Raw genomic sequence first — 20,873 nt, 5'->3', positions numbered from 1 at the left:
TCATTAACTCGTGTTGGATAAGTCGTTAAAACCTGTCTATACCATTCATCTCTTTCCTCTGATTTAAGAAGGGCAGTTGTCAGTTACTGGTATAAATATGTGCATTGGTAAAATGAAAAAGTGGGCATTGGTTAACTTATCGACTGCATATGGCTAAAAGTTATGATGAAAAAGGAGGAATATACACTTAAATATACAAACAAATTCTTTGTAACAAGGGAAACAAACATGGACAATTACACATATGAACACGGATGTTTTATCTCACAAGTCTCGGGCGAGTCCTTGTCCTTTTGGAAGAACCACTTGATGGTGGGAGACAGCTGACCGGTCACGTTTCAATACATGACGACACGTGGTGTCCGCTCGCACACCTGCATGTGCAAGTCACGTACTGGATAACCAACAATATTCGGGCGTCTTAACAGGTCGTATAAATATATGACAATGAAATGACTATAATATATGACGTAACCCATTCCATGCATGAAACTTTTGAAAACTTGAAGATCGGTTAACATGCAATCAATAATGTTTTGAGTGAACGTTGTTGAAACTCCTGTTTGGGAAATTAATAACATACAGAGGAATACTATGTGTGCAGAGCGCTCTGGCTGAACATCGTTTTATTTGGTTCTAGACCCATTGTACAAACAGGCGTATCTTGTCAGTCACTTACAGACTATTTGTATTTAATCGCTTATTCATTTGAGCTCTGTTACAATACAGACCGTGATAACAGCAGTTTACTGACACTATATGACAACTCGGGCGGAAATGACGGTGGTTGCATTCACCACGCATGCGTACGAGCCAGCATCATTTCTATGTGCGGGTTTGATCTCCAGGAACCTTGCTACAGAAACAAAAGATGGAATCACCCTGTCAAAATCCTCGCTTCCATTAATAACTAAATTCCCAAGCGTGGAACCTGGCAGTAAAGTGTTTATACATGATTCGTGTATTTTAATATGTTCCAAATAATGATATACATAAAAAATAAATATGTTCCAGAGTCAGAATGAAATTTAAAAACAAACATCAATATGTATTAATAACATCGAACCCGTGATTATATGTATTCAAATAAGTTCACGAAATCATTTAGTTTAAAATATTTAAATGCAGAAACTTTGAATATATTCACTTTATTAACCTGGAGTGCACATGTGTATCTTACTTTAAACATAATTTCAACACGTCGGTTACCAATCACTGGCGTATGGCCGCTGGATGATGAAGCGCTCCCTGTCGACATCGGCCATCTCCATGGTAACGTTGTCATCATCCCACACCAGCAAGGAGTTGTAGAGTCACCTAACCTGAATCACTCGCATAGTGAAATCGTCAGTGTGCTGTCATTACCATGGGTTTCAAAACTAGACTCTCTAAATAAGGAGATACTTAGTACACACTCGTATAAAATCGAAGATAAGGAGGCATCAATTAATAAATTCTCTAAATAAAGTGATGCTTATGAATAGATAAAGAGTTTCCATCTCGTATTTAAGGAGGTATTATTTCGAAAATTAAGAAGTATCAATTCGTAAATATGGAGTTACAATTTAATAGATACGGAGGTTCCAACTCGAAAATAAGGAGATACGAATTCCTAAATGAGGAGTTACATATACGTTATTAAGGGGAATCCATTCGTAAATAGTGAGGTACGAAATAGTAAATAAAGAGGTAAGTGAGAACCATTGGTTTCAAATTTCGACACTCTTAATAATATGATACTTATGAAAAGATAATGAGTTTCACATTCGTTTGTTAGAAGCTATCAATTCGTAAATAAAGAGTATCAATTCGTAAATAAAGGGTACCAATTCATTGATACGGAGGTTTCAACTCGAAAACAAGTAGATACGAATTTCTAAATGAAGAGTTACAAATTCGTTAATAAGGATGTATCCATTCGTAAATTAGAAGGTATAAATTCGTCAATATGAAGGTATCAATTCGTATATCAGGAGGCAGCAATCCTTCAATACCGATAAGGAGGTTGAAACTCGTAAATAAGGAAGAACCAGTTTATAAATAAGGAGTTACAAGTTCGTAATGAAGGAGGTACTCATTTCTAAATAAGGAGACACTTATTCCAAAATTACGAGGTGCCTAGTTCTAAATAACGAGGTACCAATTTTTAAAAAAGAAGGTACCAACTCTTATATTACGAGATAAATTCGATTTCTGTGATATGGAGGCACTTACTAAATAAGCTGGTAACAATTCCTCAATAAGGAGGTACCAAGCCCAACGTACGAGACATTTAATTCATCATATCAGATGCTTGCTTATTTTCTATATAAACACTTATATACTTGTGTCGTTACGTGTCGACGTTACAATAGTCCCGTTTATGTTTTCGCGCTAAAATATACGTCGTAAAATCATATGAGGTCATATGTGACGCCATTAAGAATAAACCGGAAATCATTATGTTGAGGATTCTTCTGACTGTAAACTACGCTAAATAACATATTGAAGCTACGAAGTTAATCGAGAATAACGAACTTATATATTGCTTTGTTTATCCAATAGTGCTGTTATTATATTTAATAATACTGCTGCAAAATGAATGTGCTTAAGTGACGGTAAAATGAAGAAGAAGACAATTCTTAGATACGTCTGCTGTGTGTATCTAGAGGACGATGACGAGGTTTATGACGTCTACGTACATCCGGTGTCCCGTTTCAAACGCGCTAACTATGAAACGCACAGTGACAACATCGATCTGCATTGTCGTTTAGAATGCGAAATTCCCGGAAGCTGTCCCAACGAGTTTCCGATGTCCGTCAATTGCCGCAATGTGACGAGTGCTTTTCCAAATTATAAACATCAACCAGCAACGTCCACACCACACTCGACAGACTTCCTGGATCTGATGAAGTGCGGCTGCAGAAAAACGCCACTTCCGGTGCAAAATCCAGTATGTCCATATGTTTAATCGTCTCTGTATGCCGATATTGATTAAATCTAGTATTGACTTAACTGGAGCGTCCGACTGGAATTGTACAATCTGTTTTAAAAACTGCTGTTAAACCTTTAAAAAACGCAATTACACATAATCGACCGTTTTTGGTCGGTGCACAGTATAAAGAAATTACAAACACGTGATATAACGATAAATGAAAGTTGTTTCACTACGATCTGTTCATATTTATACAGTGATAAATATACAATTTAAAAACGCGTATCTCGTAAAAGTACAGTAAATTAAGTTTCAAAATCACCCCAGGAAACCCGATACCTTGCGGGTCGTGTAATACCATAGAGGACAGTGCAGTGCATTTTGGCATGAACTTACATAGGGTAAGTAAATTGGAAAAAATAATTTCTTCAAAGTCCAATTTGAAACAACTGTGTATAATATTGATAACAAAGGTATTGGCCTACATGTTGAAAAAATCCTGACAAATATTCTTTAAAAAAATGAGCGAAATGGGGATCCCTGAAGTAGAAGATCGGGCAAAACGGGCCATGTTCAGGCATTTAGCGGAGCAAAACTGCTTTAATTTGCAAGCCACTACAACAATTACAATAACACAGTTGTTTCAAATCGGACTTTGAAAAAATTATTTTTTCCAATTTACTTACCCTATGTAAGTTCATGACAAAATGAAAAGCACTGTCCCTTATGGTATTACATGACTCGCAAGGTATCGGGTTTCCTGGGGTTAAAATGATAAACCATGAAGATGGCCCTTTTCGTACCGTAACATTCTCGCCTGCTGTTGGCGGAAGTATATACGGGTGTCGGAGGGTTTCTGCTTCCGGTAGGATTATTGAGTCTTCCACAGCCTCGAGCGCTGTTAGTTAAATACCAGACAGTAAATATGGTCTTACAGTTTTATCAGTTCCCAGTGCTCTGATGGGAAATACGAAAGTTTTTCACTCCTAATATCTCGATCGTTGTGATATCAGCTTATTATACTAATTCTTCTAATATTATTCGGTCAACATCAGATATTGAAATTGATATAGATCTATTATGTCATTGACAAATTCCGTTCTTCGGGTATTGGAATTTGTGTCATGTCACTCAAAAAGGTGTTATCCGCATTTATACACTTATATCGCATTATTAATGTTTTGTGATTTTATCTGATATAATGAAGATTAATAAAAAGGAATTCTATGCACATTGCTGCACAATTTGTGTATTGCTTGTGTTCGTTTGTCTCAAACAAATGCTCGGAATGAATTATCTTATTTATAACAAAGTCATTACACATGTTTTTATATAAACATTAAGATTGAGCAAAATGATATAAAACATTACCATTAATTCATGAGTGACATACCCGGTAGTAGACATAGTCATGACTTACCCCCAATTGTTATGTTTTTCTTGCCTTTGTTTTTTATATAGGATCTAAAATAAGAAGATGAATGTCTCAGCAATTTGGAAACTGTGTTAATTAAGCATTTTGAGTGAAGTCGTTCTTCTAAAACTGGGAATTATGCATGTGCTCAAATTGTCATCTCAGATCAAAGACAGAGCTTTCTGCTTTTATTGTATTTTCTGTTTTAAGGAAGTCTCACTTTTACGAAAATCCAGTTTATGCGGAGAGTATTATTCCAGATTAGCATGTGCGGACTGCAGAGGTTAATCTGTGACGACACTTTACACATATGCATTAAGTCCAACTTTCCCGGAACGAGGCTAAGTTTATTTCTGGAGCGGGAGAAATCGCAGGGAACGATGTTTTTTTTCTTCACCACGTTTCTATTTAACACTGTCATAATTGCATCGAAGGTAAAAAAGTATTCAGGACACTTACCTTATACAGCATATATGAAGAATATCACGATTAAATTTATTTCGGTCAATGCATTTATCAATTAACATCTAGTTAATTAATTTATCAACGAAACACGTCAAATGGATGAGTTTCCAGAAAACCAAATGCTTTGTAGTATTTAGAAGAAAACTGTTGGTATTTGCATCGGGAATATTTGTCCTTAGCGATGTATTTCCAATAATGCCATTTCATTGTTGTTATTTTATTACGCCCCTCCTACCTTTTCAATAAGACGGCATATTGCTATTGCGCTGTTCGTCTGTAAGGCTGTGCAAAATGTCCTTTCTCAGCAACAGCAATACTATATATTGATGGCTTTTAAACTAACTTTAGGCAAATGTCAACAATTATGAGACGACGTGCAGCATGAAATGACCGTCTCTCTTCCACAAAAGTCAAGATCACACTCAGGGGTCAAAGGTTAAACAACTTGAAAATTCTTTTCTCAGTCATACCTTTGCCCTCTTTTTTTTAATTGAATCCGTCAAATGACGTCGAGTCAACACTTGTGTGCTTAACTCAAAGGTCATACTTTGAGTTCAAAGGTCCATTCGGTCATATACAGTTTTCCGGACTGTAAATTTATCGTTCATAATGCTATTTTAAAATAACTTACCAGTAATGACCACCGTTGCGAGACTTCAAGGTCAAGGCCAAACATAGATATAAAAGTTCACTTTGTTCATACAACTGCTTGTAGCTTTATCATTCATAATGCAATATAAAATATATTTTATTAGAAATGACGACTTTAGGAGACTGGGTGGCGCGTGGGTCATTCATCGCATTACTTGAAAATTCAATGGCACATCTAGAGGTTAAAGTGAGCTTTGACAATGAACCGTTTGTATGTTACATTATCGAATGTTTGAGACAAAAGTGAAATTTGTTGGCTCATATGTTTTGTTTACTGGGGTATTTAGTATAGACAACGCTAAATAATTGGGCTTAGAAACAACTTGTGTTTAATATTAATAGGAAAACATGGTTTTGCTTCTATATGAATAGTTTGAAAGAAATACAGAAAATACGATAATTATAAAATGTGTCTTTATTGTAGTACAAACTGATTACATGTGATTACATACATAACTATTCTTTACATAGAGAACATTTCAATTGAATAAAACGTTTTGGGATTTGCCCAGCGAAGTTTAAACTCATTGTTTAATATGCTATGTTTGTTATTAATAAATCAGAATTTCTTGTAAAGCCAATTATTACTTTGAGGAATTTTTAAGATACTGACATTATGCTATGTCTGTAAATATTTCTATTTTGAGTTTTGATTCGAAAGTGTGCATATGTTATTCACCAGAACAACGTTCTGCCTTCGGCATTTAACCGACACACACATCATTGAATAAATAACGAGTCAACATTAAAAAAAGCTTTAATTGTTATTAGATTGACAAGTGTTTACTAACTAGAAATCCAGTTGCATTTAATATTTAAGAAAACACTTGTGTAATTAGCATGAACACGCCAGGCATCTTTCACACTGGAGAATCAGTTTAAAAGTAAACAATCATCCTTATCATAATAATCCTCATCCTAATCCTAATCCTCCTCCTCATCCTCCTCCTCCTCCTTCTCCTCCTCCTCCTCCTCCTCCTCCTCCTCCTCCTCCCTCCTCCTCCTCCTCCTCCTCATCATCATCATCATCATCATCATCATCAGCAGCAGCAGCAGCATCATCATCATCATGATCATCATCATCATCATTATCATTATCATCATCATCATCATTCAACATTCATCATTCATCATCATCATTCATTCTCATTATGTTTCATTCTTCGTCATTCTTTATCATCTTCTTTTTTTCTTACTGCAATATCTTGAACATAATATCTTGAATATATATATATATAGTGTCGTATAAAAATTCATTCCTATAAAATTGTATTTTAAGATATATATATATGGGCGCTATATAAACCATGCACTCAATTAAACATACCATCAATGCGCAAATAACAGAGCATGAAATACCGTTCGTCCGAATAATGTTTGAAAACAGCTTCTTTAAGTTGTACTTGAGTATGAATAGATAGTGTTTTCTTTGCTGTTTTATTTTGAGAAATACGCTTTTACATCGTCAGTCGATTTCCCCAGGTACGAAACATCATCCCCAATACTGAAACGCGTGACTTTATGGTTGTACAAGAAGGTTAGGGGCCGTAGCAAACTGTTTGTTACAACTTACATGGATGAAAAGAAAACATATATGAGCAAAATTAAATATAAAGACTATTATTGTTTCACAGATAATGACCAAAATGCAATACAACACGGATGAATATATTGAAGAAAAAACACACACTCGCCATCTCTTTCAGAACAATCATGTATTGTGTGCATATTCACAACATGTGACGTAGTTATCTAACATACCGATCAAATACGTACACTACTTTCTGGAATATGACTTGCATAACGTATTGTAAATTGTGTAATGCTTCACTATGTCAAAATGATTTACGTATATTTGCATTGACTTACAACACCGCCATTTTCTATAGGGACTGATAACCAAAATCATAATTCTTCTGAATGAAAATTAGTATCAAGACATGTGTTATTGTTAATGAAAGCCTCGCTCTGTGAAAACTGGGCTAAATGTTTATACACAAAGTGTCATCCCAGATTAGCCTTTGCAGTATGCATATTCTAATCAGGGACGACACTTTCGACGTGCTCTGGATATTCGTTCAGAAGAGACCTCCTTTAAACGAACAATTCAATAAAAGCGGAAAGTATCGTCCCTGATCTGGGCCGACACTGTACACACATGCATTAAGTTCAGTGTTCATAGAACGCGGCTAACTTGATAATATTATGAATAATCTGCATACGAGTCCATTGTATACTTTACATTTAGATGTAGTTATATGCACAGCTAACAATTCTTTGGAGTTGAACTTCAAATCAATTAAAGGAAATAAAAATAATCCATTTCTAATTTTATTAGAATTCTATCACAAAATACGCATTTATAGTAATATGAAACTATTTCCGTTTTCCAAGTGTCTCCGAAACAGCACAATAAAGCGCAACGCTAACTGTAATGGTTCAAAACAAAGTTGAGACAATCGCAATTACTAAGGTGATGGTCCGTGTATATACCGTCTTTTCCGTTTTCGTTTAGCATTCGACATAACACAACGAAACATAAAAAAATAACGCATATTAGTTCAATTTCCGATTTTCTAATAACCGAAACAAAAACAAAGTACGAAAAAAAAAATTAACTTCTTTATATCGTTTTTCGTTGTACTAATTATAAAACAAAATACGAAATGTATTTCCCTTTTCAAATTTCGTTTCAATCTTCATAATTATAACGAAAATCAATGATTAAAACCTGGTCCCGTTTATCGTTCTTGGTTGGATATTACGGTTTACAAAAAAGAAAAACGAGTGGCGCTGTTCAAAGATCTATATTTTTTATTTATAGATCTTTGCACTGTGCTGCGTTCTTTGGGAGGTAACTCATTCGTGACGTTTGCGCGTATTATTTGCATTATTATTTATTATTATACGCCGTAATTGAAATGATCATAATCTTGAAATCTAAATGTTTCCCAACGTACCAGTATTTCATGTCGATCCAACCGAAATGATAAGGCTACAATAAGTCTCCTATGACACTACTTGTTCTTTGCCACTATACTATGTAAATTAAGTACTAATTGTACACAACAAATCGTGATAATCCTATAATCAGATGTAGGTCCTTACATTTTAAGAGCTGTAATATCCCTTCCCCTGAGTCCCGTATTCCAATTATTATAATTTATTACCCCTTTGACTCGCGTCATTATTAAGAAGCACAATAATCGGCGGTCTGCTAAAATGTTCCCTGTGTTTTACTTTTTACATCACCTTACATAATAGAATGTTAAAGTTGTATTAGTACTGCCAATATTGAAAGAAAGCACTGGACAAAAGGAGAATTAAAAAAAATATGTTATAGTCTAATGGAATGGTAAAGTGCAATCAAACACCTTATAAGAAACCGCTATGAACTTTAAATAATTTAATATGAAATAATAAATATTATTACTAAATGTGCCTATTTAATAATTAATTAAACAGCATATTTAATGTTCCGGAAAGAGCGCTCAAGATTAAGTTAATGCTAACAAAATATTAACCTTCCAAAGATATTATAACGCCGCAAAAAGTGACTTTAAACGTTACGTTTCATAAAGAAGGCGAATAGCATGCGTCACGCATATACAAACTACTTGCACGTGTTGAAACGTCTCGTTTTAGACTCTGGTTGTTTCTTAAAATGAAACTCGAATACCATTACAGAAAAGCTTTTATACCTGTTACTATACGTGCATGATTTACATGAGTCAAGGATATATATGAGTTTCAGACATATTTTGTTAATAAGTTCTTCAAGGTGGTGATGCAGGGAAGAGGAACGCGCCTTTAAGTAAGCGTTGGCTTGCGTGATCTGTTAAAGTACATCAATAGTCGAAACATGTATTATTTGATTCCTTTTATACACATCCAGTTCATTTTGAAAGTCATTCTAAAAGTGGAAAAAAACGTAAAAATAACGTTATTCATAAAATTAATTAAACATATGTAACAATGTCATAGTTGTAACCTTTATGGTTTTTTAAATAATGGACTTAAATTAACGTAGATTTTTCAATTACTATAATGTAACTGTCTCGTAAAGAGTTTCAAATAATTGTATAATTGTTATAAGCAAATTTTCTTTATCCTATAAAAGAAGCAACAAAGATAATCATTCCGAAACACTTTAAAAGAACACAGTTCGTGAACGTTAAGGCATTAAACCTATGCTCTGAACTTTATAACACTATTTAGAGTGAAATTCAGGACCAATGGCGTTCCCTATATTTGCAACTTGTTGCAAATCACTGGTTGGATGCAAGACTTGCGTGGTGCGAGAATCCACCAGCTTGGCACACGACGTTCCGTGACAGGGCTTCATTCGGCAATCCATGCTCTCAGGGGAATTGTTCACTATACTTATTGAATCTATTTGATTTGTTAAACAGATATTAATACAATATAATAAATAATTCAATTGTTTTAATTACTTTAAAAGAAAAGCGACGCTTAAAAAAGATATTTTATTGTCCCATGATTATCGAAATGCATGTTATACGTGTACTCAAATCCAATGATTTTAAACAAAAGCAGACATGTACATTTGTATCATAATTTAATGTTACTTTATCTATTCTTTTTCCCATTAGAGGAGCCAACAATAGATATTTTAAGACTCGACTATATTTCTGCTATAATCCATTGTCTATATTTATGTATTAAAAAATAATAAGATCTAAGGGAGAAAACTGCGCAAAAAGATCAATCACGACTTATCACCCCAAAACAGCCGAGCGCCCCTCGTTTTCCGTATACCGTTTTGTCAATTCAAGAACGGTAAATGGAAACCACAAAACAAATATACATACATTCGAAATTTAAAATATTTTATGGGAAGCAAGTCTGTGTTTTTCTGCTAGGTTGGCAAGTTAATGTGCAATTAACAAGAACCATAACTCATTCACCCTCTTTGTATAGTTATTTCCATTTGTTGATTTGTTTTGCTTTACATTTTGTCCGGAACATACAACAACTAAGAGGCATCAACTGGAAACTTTAAAGATTAGTATGTCTCTTAATGGGAAAGTCAACAAGAAGTAACACTATTAAATCTGCATTCGTATTCCGTAGATAAACACATCTTTGGTATTTATTATTTTAATTTTGCCCGTAGCGTGTCTTAAAAAGTAACAGAGGTAGCAGCTTGAAAAGGCGTGTGAAGGTCGATCTTAGTAAACATAATAAAAGAATCATATTAACCATCGCTCTGTATCTATCTTTTTAGAGTTTGTGCATTGTATTAAATACTGTACTATTTAGCTAATTAATTCATATATTGACAGTCCACTCAATTCTAATCTATGAGTCCAGTGGTAATGAGCACGGGGAATTTCGTGTTTATTATAAATATGAGTCCTGTCCGTTGTTACTATAACCATTTTAGTTTCAGATTAGATAAGGCCATTTATTATGACAAAGGCCTCCATCCGGTTTAATTATATAAAACAAGAGGGCAACCATTTCCCTGAAGTGCTCATCTAAATTCTAGGTACAATGGTCGAGGACTTTACATTGCGATCTAATGTTAAGTAATCGTAAATGTGGCTTCTGGAACAATACCATGTTTTTCTAAGACTGCACTTGGTGGCATTTTTTGGACACAAATGACCCGATTGGAAAATGACCTTGACATTGTCAATGTTAACATTCCGACCAAGTTCAATTAAGATTGAGCCATGAATATATCTTCCAAAATTAAAAAAAAAAACTTGTTTGTTAAGATTTTACCTGAAGATCTGGATTTTGAACACGCCTAACTTAGATTTGAACTAAACATTGAAAATTGCACATACTGACTTTGAAATATTAAAGAAAAATGTGGCCACCAGTCAACGCATGACGCCGGACATGCAGTGATAATAAAAGCTCGATTTACGCTCTTGGTGCTCAGGTAAGCTAAAATAACTATAATTCTCCGTATTGTATAATATAAAAGTGTAATACAAACTGTGTGAGTATATGTAGTATTCAGAATGATACAAAATATATACAATAATACAATAATATACATTTTTCTTCAATTGAACTCTTCGTTTGTCGTCGAGTCTTTATCATAATGAAAACAATCACCATGTCACAAGATATCTACAGTTTGTCACACCAAACAAACGCATGGTTATCCCATTTCGTTCATGTTGCTGTGATTAGATTGTAAACCATACATAATTATTTTTAGGTGAGTGCATTACGGTTACTCTGTGTGTGTGCTTATATACAGTCATACTTTTCAAAATAGTATATTTTTTGTTTTCAACATCGCGTTTTGGTTTTATTGGCATCACAGTTTATTTTTCAACTTTGAATAAATATATGTGCTTTTACATATAAGAACATTAACATGTCAAAACTTTCTCTGCAAATAAGATTTATGAGGTGGAAACTAGTCTCTGATTCCATGAGGATATATTATCACCTTTTACATTTTAGAAACAATTGGGTCAACATTGTATACGCAAATGAGATTACTTAGGTGAAAAAAGCCAGGTTAAACAAATATTTACAGGATTGAGAATACTTTGAGTCGCAATCTAAATTATTCACTATCAATACACATGTAACCTTCGGTAAATCAAACATTTCAAATGAGTAGGATTTAGACTTATTTGACATCTAGAAAAGTGTAGACGTTTGCAAGCTATTTCCGGTTTTTATCAACGAAACTATCGTCACACTGTAGTTTGTCACTTTTCAGACACGATAGGGTACCAAAGCTCCAACTTCCGTCGATGCAATAGTTCATCAGTTTACTTCCATCCGCGCAAGTCCATGTGACATTGACCCCGTCCATCACGAGATCCGGAACCGGAAGATGCGTAATTGCATCAATTAGATCCACACACGCCGGTCGGGCGCAGTACTCTGTAACAGGCGATCATGAACTAAGATATCATTGTTATGAGGAATAAATAGTTTGTAACATAATCGTCGAAGTTATAACCAAAAACAAATGAATGAGTTTTTTCTTATATATATTTCATAATATGACTCTAAGGAACGTTGTAACGAGATACCTTACTTCGAGATATCTGATTCGTTGTTACGAGATACCTTACTCGTTGTAACTAGATACATGACTCGTTGTAACGAAATACCTGACTTGTTTTAACGAGATTTCTGACTGGTTGCAATAATATAACCGACTCGCTGAAATGAGGTTACTGATTCTTTGCAACGAGAAACCTGATTTTTTGTAACGAGATACCTGACTCGTTGTAACGACATACCTTACTCGTTGTAATGAGATACCTGACTCGTTGTAACGAGATACCCAATTCGTTGTAACAAGATATATGAATCGTTATAATGAGATAACTGACACGTTGTTATGAGATTAATGACTCGTTGCTATGGGAGTCATGACTCGTTGTAACAAGTTATCTGATTCGATGTAACGAGATACATGGCACGTTGATAAGAGATAGTGACTCGTTGCAACAAAATACCTGATTCAGTTACCTCAGTCGTTGTAATGAGATACATGGCTTGCTGTAACGAGATACCTGACTCGTTGTAATAAGATACCTGACTCGTTGTTACGAGCTGCCTAACTTGTTTTACGTGTTACATTACTCTTTGTAATGACATACATGACTTCTGTAACGGGACACCTGATCAGTTGTAATAAGATACCTGATTCGTTGTAATAAGATAACTAACTCGTTGTAATAAGATACCCGACTCGTTGTTACGAGATGCTTGACTTGTTTTACGTGTTACATTACTCGTTGTAATGAGATACATGACTTGCTGTAACGAGACACCTGATCAGTTGTAATAAGATACCTGATTCGTTGTAACAAGATACCTTACTTGTTGTAATGAGATACCTGACTCGTTGTAACGAGAAACATGACTCGTTGTAACGAGGTACCTGACTTGTTGTCAAGAGTTACATGGTGAAACGATAGTTCGTACGAGTAAAATACACGTTGTCACAGCATGTTTCAAAGTTCCTGATACAAAAGAGGCTTACAAAACTTCTTTTTTAACGGAAAAAATCAGTGATTCAAAATTGGTAGTTCTATGTTTCAAACATTAACCGCAACAGGGAAAATTAGTGGTTATTTTATTAATGTTCAACACGGACACCTTTTCGCTGGTTTCCTATTAAAAAATGTAAATGAAACAGATTGTCAACCATGCCGGACGCACAATATTTAGTTTGAAGTCATTACTTTATTAATCCCGCGAAATTTTTGCAATATTGCTCCTGCATTTATTTGTGCCAAGTTTTTTTTTACATCCTTCAAATCATGTTAAAGTTATAAAGCCGTCAAGCCCTGTTTTTAAAGTCTCTGCGTTTTACATTTGATCTCATAGTTTGACCTAGATCTTAAATGTATCCCTGTGGTTGTTGCAAATATAGGTGAACATGCACAAGATTAACGGACAACTGAAAGTAAAATGATGTATTTCGACCTTTGACCTACACGTCTGACATTTACCTTGAAGGCAGCAAATAGATCGTGCGGTGTACGTAACGTATCTTTCAATGTAAAGCCGTGTTTTACAGTGGATAAGCCGTATTATGACAAAAAAGTATTGCATTTTTACCTTTCACCTTTAAGTCCGTTAAGTTTCGGGGCATAAAGACAGACGTGCGGACTGCTAAACCGACGGACTTACTGGACAGGGTATGCTCATGAGATTTTAAAAGGCCAGGCATGACAACAACAACAACAACAACACACAAGCACATTTTTTTAAGAGAAATAAAAACAAAACACAAACAAGATGCACGAGAGTTTCTTATACGCATTTAAATCTGTATAACACATTAAGAGCTTGGAGCCTGCGGTGGATTGGAATTACATGTAATAGAAAGAACTAGATTAACCAGGGCAGAAACTTTCCGCTTTTATGAAATTCTTGGATAAAAGGAAGTCTCTACTAAACGATAATTCTATGTAGGTGGGAAGTGTCATCCCTGATAAGCATTTTCGAAGTGCACGGGCTTATCTGGTACGACATTTTACGCACATGCATTATCCCACGTCTTCCTTGAGCTAGGCTCATACCCATTTAATGTGTTACTTACTTTTGCAGATAGGTTCCCTTGGCAACCAGCGGCCCTTGTGACACCATGCCCTTTCAATTCCTAGTGTGGGATAAGCGTCGTCACCGCAATTTATCTTCACCGCCGCACCATGGGGGAGTTCACTGTTAAATTCCCGACCGTCGGCCAGCGGATATTCGGACCCCGTTTCGGTTGAATATGGACCCGATTGATACAGTGTGAAATTGGCACTCAACTGTGGGCAGCGCACTGTTATTTTAAATAAATACATAATAATAATGTAGTACCTTATAATTACAGATCCTTTAAATAAACGTAGTGTTCATTGAAAAGGCAGCAACGGCAGACGACCATTATTTTAATATCACGAAAAGACGAGTAACCTCGCGTTGGTTTATGTTTTTGATCTTGAACTAGCTCAAAACTATATGGTCTTATGGTTAAACACATCTTACATAATAGCGGTAATATTTATTATTTATAGTTATTTATTATCTGCACCGTTCATTTAGTGATGCATAATGTATGTATCTGAAACAATAGGATAGTTTCCTTACAATTGTCTCGACATGCACAGATAATATTGTCTTCACCAAATAAAGGTATGATCGGGAAAATATAGTATCATAAATACAATCGTACATTATAGAATTGGATATGACGAAATGTTGCATCATGAGTACTATTGCTTTTATTGAATTCATGCAAATTATCATGGGTACTTAATTCATTATTTACAAACTCGAATCAATCCGATTATTTACATTTCATTGTTATTCTAGGTACAAAAAACCTGTGCAACACTTTCTAAAAATTACAGGTTCACAATATCTGAGCTGACATCAAACTTTAATTATACCTTGATCACGTTGATCTACCCTGTTTTCAACAAACTTTCTAGTTTGAGTAATTATTTCTATATTCTCTTTTTCTCCGATGTCATCGTTTTTTCTATCAACGCAAATGTCGTCGGTTGACGTCCATTTGCCGTCCACGCACTTGACGAACGACGTGGTTCTACGCTCAACGAAGCCTGCGTTACATTTGTAATGGACAACAGTCTGGTGGGGGAAAGTTTTATGGGGCGTAATTCTTTCGGAAAGTGCGGCATTCTCAACCCTAGGGGGCGCTCCGCAGTGTTTAGAGTCTAAAATTATAGATATACACGTATATAAAATGTTCTATATACATGTATACTGTGAAATTGGCACTCAACTATGGGCATCACACTGGAGTATTAAAGGCAATAACAATAAATAATGTTATATGCAACGATAGGATATTTTCCTTACAGTTGACTCAACATGTACAGATAATATTGTGTTCACCTAATAAACGCAATGTGGCGAAAATATATTAAAATCTCAGATCAAAAGAAAGGGAAATGACGAATGGTTATGTCTTTATTATGTTTGCTTTTATTGCAAAAATGTAAATGATCATGGGTACGTTTGAAACTTAGTTGCAACGCAAACTGCATTAACTTGTGAGAATGAACACTGTAAGTTGTACTGTATCATATCTGAACCTCAGTAACACGAGTTCACATATGCACGGACGTCTCGAAGAATTTCACTTACGCCATACGTCATTCTTAGTATGTTAATATATTTGATGATTTATACAATATGTTTTGGTCCTAAAACCGGAAAAATCATGCATTTTATGCCAAACAAAAAATGCATTTAATTTTTAAACTATATTGTATGTGAAAAAAATGCTGTTTGGATATTTTTTTAATAAGGAAGTCAAGAGTAAAACGGCCAACTTGCAGTGCATTATAACTATAAAATGCTTTTAAAACATTCAATGGGTTTTAATATATAAACAAAATAAAAGCAAATATGTTCGCTGTTTCAATTAATTAATTGTTTATAAACTCTACTAAATTCGATTAATAGATATACTTTTTACTCAAGCTACACAATTGAACACTGTCTCAAAATGAAAAGTTCACACCATTGGTTTTTACAGCAAACTTTATTTATATATTGATTTCTTTGATCTATATTATGATATATATATATATATATATATATATATATATATATATATATATATATATATATATATATATATATATATATATATATATATATATATATATATATATAAACTCACTAGTTTGAGTAGTTATTTCAGTATTCTCTTTTTTCTCCGACGTCATCGTTGCCTTGTGTGTGGTTGTGATGGTGGATGTGGTGGTTGTTGTAGATGTAGTGGTTGTGATAGGTGTGGTGGTTGTTAAAGGTTTTGTGGTTGTTGACGGTGTGGTGGTTGTTGTAGATGTAGTGGTCGTTTTCGGTGAATTGGTTGTTATAGGTGAAGTTGCTGAAAGTGTGGTGGTTGCTGTTGACGTGGTGGTTGTTATAGGTGTGGTCGTTGTTGTGTATGTGGTTGTTGTTGGGGCTGTGGTGGATGTATCGCAAATGATGTCGTGTGACGTCCATTCGCCGTCAACGCACGTAACATTCGACGTCATTCCACGCTTATCGAAGCCTGCGTTACATTTGTAGGTTACAACAGTCTGGTGGGGAAAGGTTATGTAGGGATTGATTCTTTCGGACGCTGTGGCATTCTCAACCCTAGGGGGCGCTATGCATCGTTTATATTCTAAAATTGAAACATGCTCTTTGAAAACGAGTCTTCATGAATGTGCGTACAGTGTGGTCGCAGCCTGTGCAGTCATCACGGGCCAATTAGGGACGACTCTTTCCGCTTAAAGGAAGTATTTTATTTACAAAAATCGTCTTTACGCGGACATTGTCGCATCTGGTACTTCACTTAACGTACATGCATTAAAGCCCCATTACTACTCAAAATCAACAAACATTTCGTACAATATTTTGTAAAATAAAGTTAAACAATTAAAAATCAGTGTTCCTTATGGCAATTGCCGAAATTTCAACGCCAGACGTGGTCTGGTAAAATTGATGTTTGTAGATACAAAATGCTCGTTTTTATTATTGTTTTGCATATTTAATTCCATTTCAATTTCCCGCAACGATATCTTTTCATACGACACATGATCACCAACATGGTACCATTTTAGTGTTCATGTGTTGTATGAATAGATATATTCGCGGGAAATTAAAATGGAATTGTGTCACAAATATATATAAAAAAGAGCATTTTGTATCAACAAAAATCTATTTAATCATATCACATCTAGCGTTGAAATTGTGGCTATTGCTATAAGGAACACTGATTGTTTAGGCGTTAACTTTATTTAACGAAATACTTTCGTTGATTTTGAGCGTTATAGATGCATTAAACCCATTTTCCCAAGAGTGAGGCTCAATTGTAAAGGTCTATGATGTTTGAATCAACTCATATATTTACTAACCGTTTGGTGAAAACTTAGTGCTACAGACATCCTTAAAATACTGTCTAATACCATTAAAACTTCAGGAAAGCATTTTATTGTAGGTTTTGTGGATATGCTGTATGCCATGCAACTGGGTTATTAAGATCCATTTATACCAGCTTAACAAAACAGAGATATAATTGATATAACATTCAAACACAAAGATGATTTAATAATGCTTTGCAAAACACATTATTCCAAGGTCCCCATACCTTGGCAAACCGGAAGTGGTTGATTCCAATTTCCGGCGCTGCATACATGATTGCTGACCTTTAAAACAGCATCTCCTTGACGGTCCTTGTTACATACCACCCTGATCTTCGTGCCGACAATAAGCCGCTCTCCGGCGTTGTAGAAGGTCTTTCGCCCGACGTGATACGGACGGTAAGTAGCCCTGCTGAACTGCGAACCGGATGGGATCACACAGTCTGATGAAAAAAAAGGAAAGAGCCTTGCTCTGGAGAAATGGGATATAATGCTAGTGCGTAAAGTGTCGTCTCTTAGTAGCCTGTTCAGTCTTTACAGACTTATTCAGGACGACAGTTTCGGCCCAAACTGGAGATTCGCTGGGAAAAGACTACCTTTAAACGAGCGTTACCGTAAAGCGAAAAGTGTCGTCCCTCATAAACCTGTGGTAAGATCAGTATGAAACGGGCTCTGGGAAATCAGTGTTCAATGCATGTGTGCAGAGTGACCTCCCAGATTAGCCGGTGCAGTCCGCAACGAAAACGAAAACTACCGTAATAGCGGAAAGTATCGTCCCTGATTAGACTGTGCGGACTGAAAAAGGTAATCCAGTACGACACACCACACATGCATTTAACCCCGTTTTCCCAGAGCGAAGCTCGAATATAAGCAAAAATAACAGTACGGTATGATGGTTACGTGTAATGAAGATGATAAATTGATTTTCCTTACGAATGAAACCCGCAAACGAAAAGCAGCAAACATGACACATAGTAAGACGTCGACGTCCACTTGTGACATTAATAATTGCTTTGAATGTTTTTTACATTTTTAGAAGCTTCCATGTATGCCGAACACGGAAAATTGAGATGTTTGCAATATTTTTAAATTCAATCAGAAAATGGTCTGATTTAGAAATGCCTTTTAAAACACACACAAAATCTTCATTTAATTTCATGTCAATACATTAAGTGTATACATTTATTATAAATCTAAAACTGCAGGAATAAATCAATAAAACATGGCTTTATAATACGGTATAGTGAATACTACTCAAGAATAATAAAACATTATAAAAGTTCTATTGGTTACCAAGGAAACACCATAAATAATCAAATTATTGAAATTCGGTGTATGCAATGACATTTGTAAAAGTTCTTTTAATAACTGAAAATAATGCATTCAATCCAAATGCAGATACACAGTCAAGGTGTTTATTCTCAACAGATATGGACCCTTGTGTTAATTTGCACTCCATTAGTTTGATATTCATTTGGATTCTGATAGCTAACAATTACTTTATTTTAGCAAATGTAATGACACGGCAAAATGTGTCTTAAAAACTGTACCATTATATGGCCAAGTTTGCATGTACTTTTTTCCAAATTAAATGATTGATTGTTGACAAGGTATATCAAGGTTTTAGTTGTCATGTTACCATGGACACCAATGTCCATACAAAAAATATAATTTATTAAAAAGAGGTGAAGTTAAAAAATATGTATATATTAAGAATTTATCATTACGTCATAAGAACAGGTGTTGACATTTAACGATACAAATGGTTTACAATTAACACGTAAAAAAAAACGTACATAAGTAAAGTTCCTGCCTTTTCATGTAGTTAAAATACGCAATCATTTTTGCAATTCCGTTATGAAACCATCAGAAAGAAGCAGCCACTGCAAGAAATATGTTAGCATTGGTGACCTAGACTAGTTAGTGTGCCCATTTCACATGCTTCTACAAATTTTCCTTCTATTGACATATTTACTTATGGCGGAGTAAGCAAAAACAACAACATATTTTTCCGTACCGTGTTTCCAGATTAATTATTATTTAGTTCTATGAAACAAGGTTAAAAAGGTTGGTGATACATCGTAAAGCGTTTGCAGTTTGTGTTAACATTCGTTAAACGTTGAAAACATATAAACATATGCCCTTCGTAGAGTATGTTCGTTCAAGCAGGGTTGGGTTAAAACAGCACGAGCGAAATGATAACAAAAGATGTAGATTGGTACTAACCTTCGCATGTACTGCTCTAACACCGCTCTCTCTGGGAAACCCGGGACTAACGCATGGGCATACGGTGTCGTCCCAGATTAGCCGTTGAAGTACGCACAGGATAATCAGAAACGACAACTTCCGCTTGTATGGTATTTTTCGTTGAAAGCAAGTCTGCTATTAGTAAAAATCTAATCTAGGCGGAGAGTATCATCCCTGATTAGCCTGTGCGGATTGCGGAGGTTAATCTGAACGACTATTTACGTACAAGCATTAAATAAGACAAGTTTACCAAGAGCACGGTTCATTTATTTTTCAGTTAAATACAAAACGTTCTCACCTTGCGCTAAAACCTTCGACGCACAGGCTAAAGCGATGATCAATTGTCCCCACATGTTGTTCGAAAGTTTGAGGTTTAATGACTGACACAGTTGCGCTCTGGTGTTTACATCGACCGAATGAATCATTCCAAAGTGATTTCCGTTCAGTGAAGTATTACGTGCTCTTAAACATAAGTATGCGTTTAATCTTGATGAAGCAGACTCGGAGTAAATATGAGCCTATTTCAAGGAATTGTGGGGTTAATGTGTGTGCGTTAAATGTCATCGAAAAATAAGAGAAGTTTTCGTTGAATCAAAGTGCCTTCTCAAAGAAACTCCCATTTAGGCGGAAAGTGTTGTCCCAATTATCCTGTGCGGATAGACTAATTTGGAACGACACTTATGTACATGCCGTAAGCCCAGTTTTACCAGAACGAGGATCATTTGTGATCAACACTTAACATAACATTCTCTTTTTAACCTACTTAAGCTTAGGGTCTAGAAAAAAGGCC

The 20,873-nt window shown here is 35.2% G+C and overlaps 1 protein-coding gene across 2 annotated transcripts in view; it reads right to left on the bottom strand.

The window, feature by feature from the left end:
* LOC127838372 (mucin-5AC-like) overlaps positions 1-20,537 on the bottom strand; it is a 46,067-nt gene extending 25,530 nt beyond the window's left edge. The window contains exons 1-6 of one of the 2 annotated variants that reach the window (XM_052366085.1): positions 20,382-20,525; positions 18,064-18,279; positions 16,606-17,097; positions 15,344-15,631; positions 14,506-14,733; positions 11,376-12,326 (exon numbers count right to left, since the gene is read on the bottom strand). In XM_052366085.1, the coding sequence (XP_052222045.1) occupies positions 12,103-12,326; positions 14,506-14,733; positions 15,344-15,631; positions 16,606-17,097; positions 18,064-18,279; positions 20,382-20,508 (1,575 nt within the window). In that variant the 5' untranslated portion in view covers positions 20,509-20,525 and the 3' untranslated portion in view covers positions 11,376-12,102. Of the gene's footprint in view, positions 1-11,375; positions 12,327-14,505; positions 14,734-15,343; positions 15,632-16,605; positions 17,098-18,063; positions 18,280-20,381 lie in introns of those variants that run through there. The other variant, XM_052366086.1, reaches the window with a different exon arrangement.
* Between the last annotated feature and the right edge of the window lie 336 nt (positions 20,538-20,873).

Source organism: Dreissena polymorpha, chromosome 7 (genome assembly GCF_020536995.1).
Source record: "Dreissena polymorpha isolate Duluth1 chromosome 7, UMN_Dpol_1.0, whole genome shotgun sequence".
In the NCBI taxonomy this organism is placed as follows: domain Eukaryota; kingdom Metazoa; phylum Mollusca; class Bivalvia; order Myida; family Dreissenidae; genus Dreissena; species Dreissena polymorpha.
The sequence above is the reverse complement of the archived record's forward strand: the minus strand, read 5'-3'. Positions and strand labels throughout refer to the sequence as shown.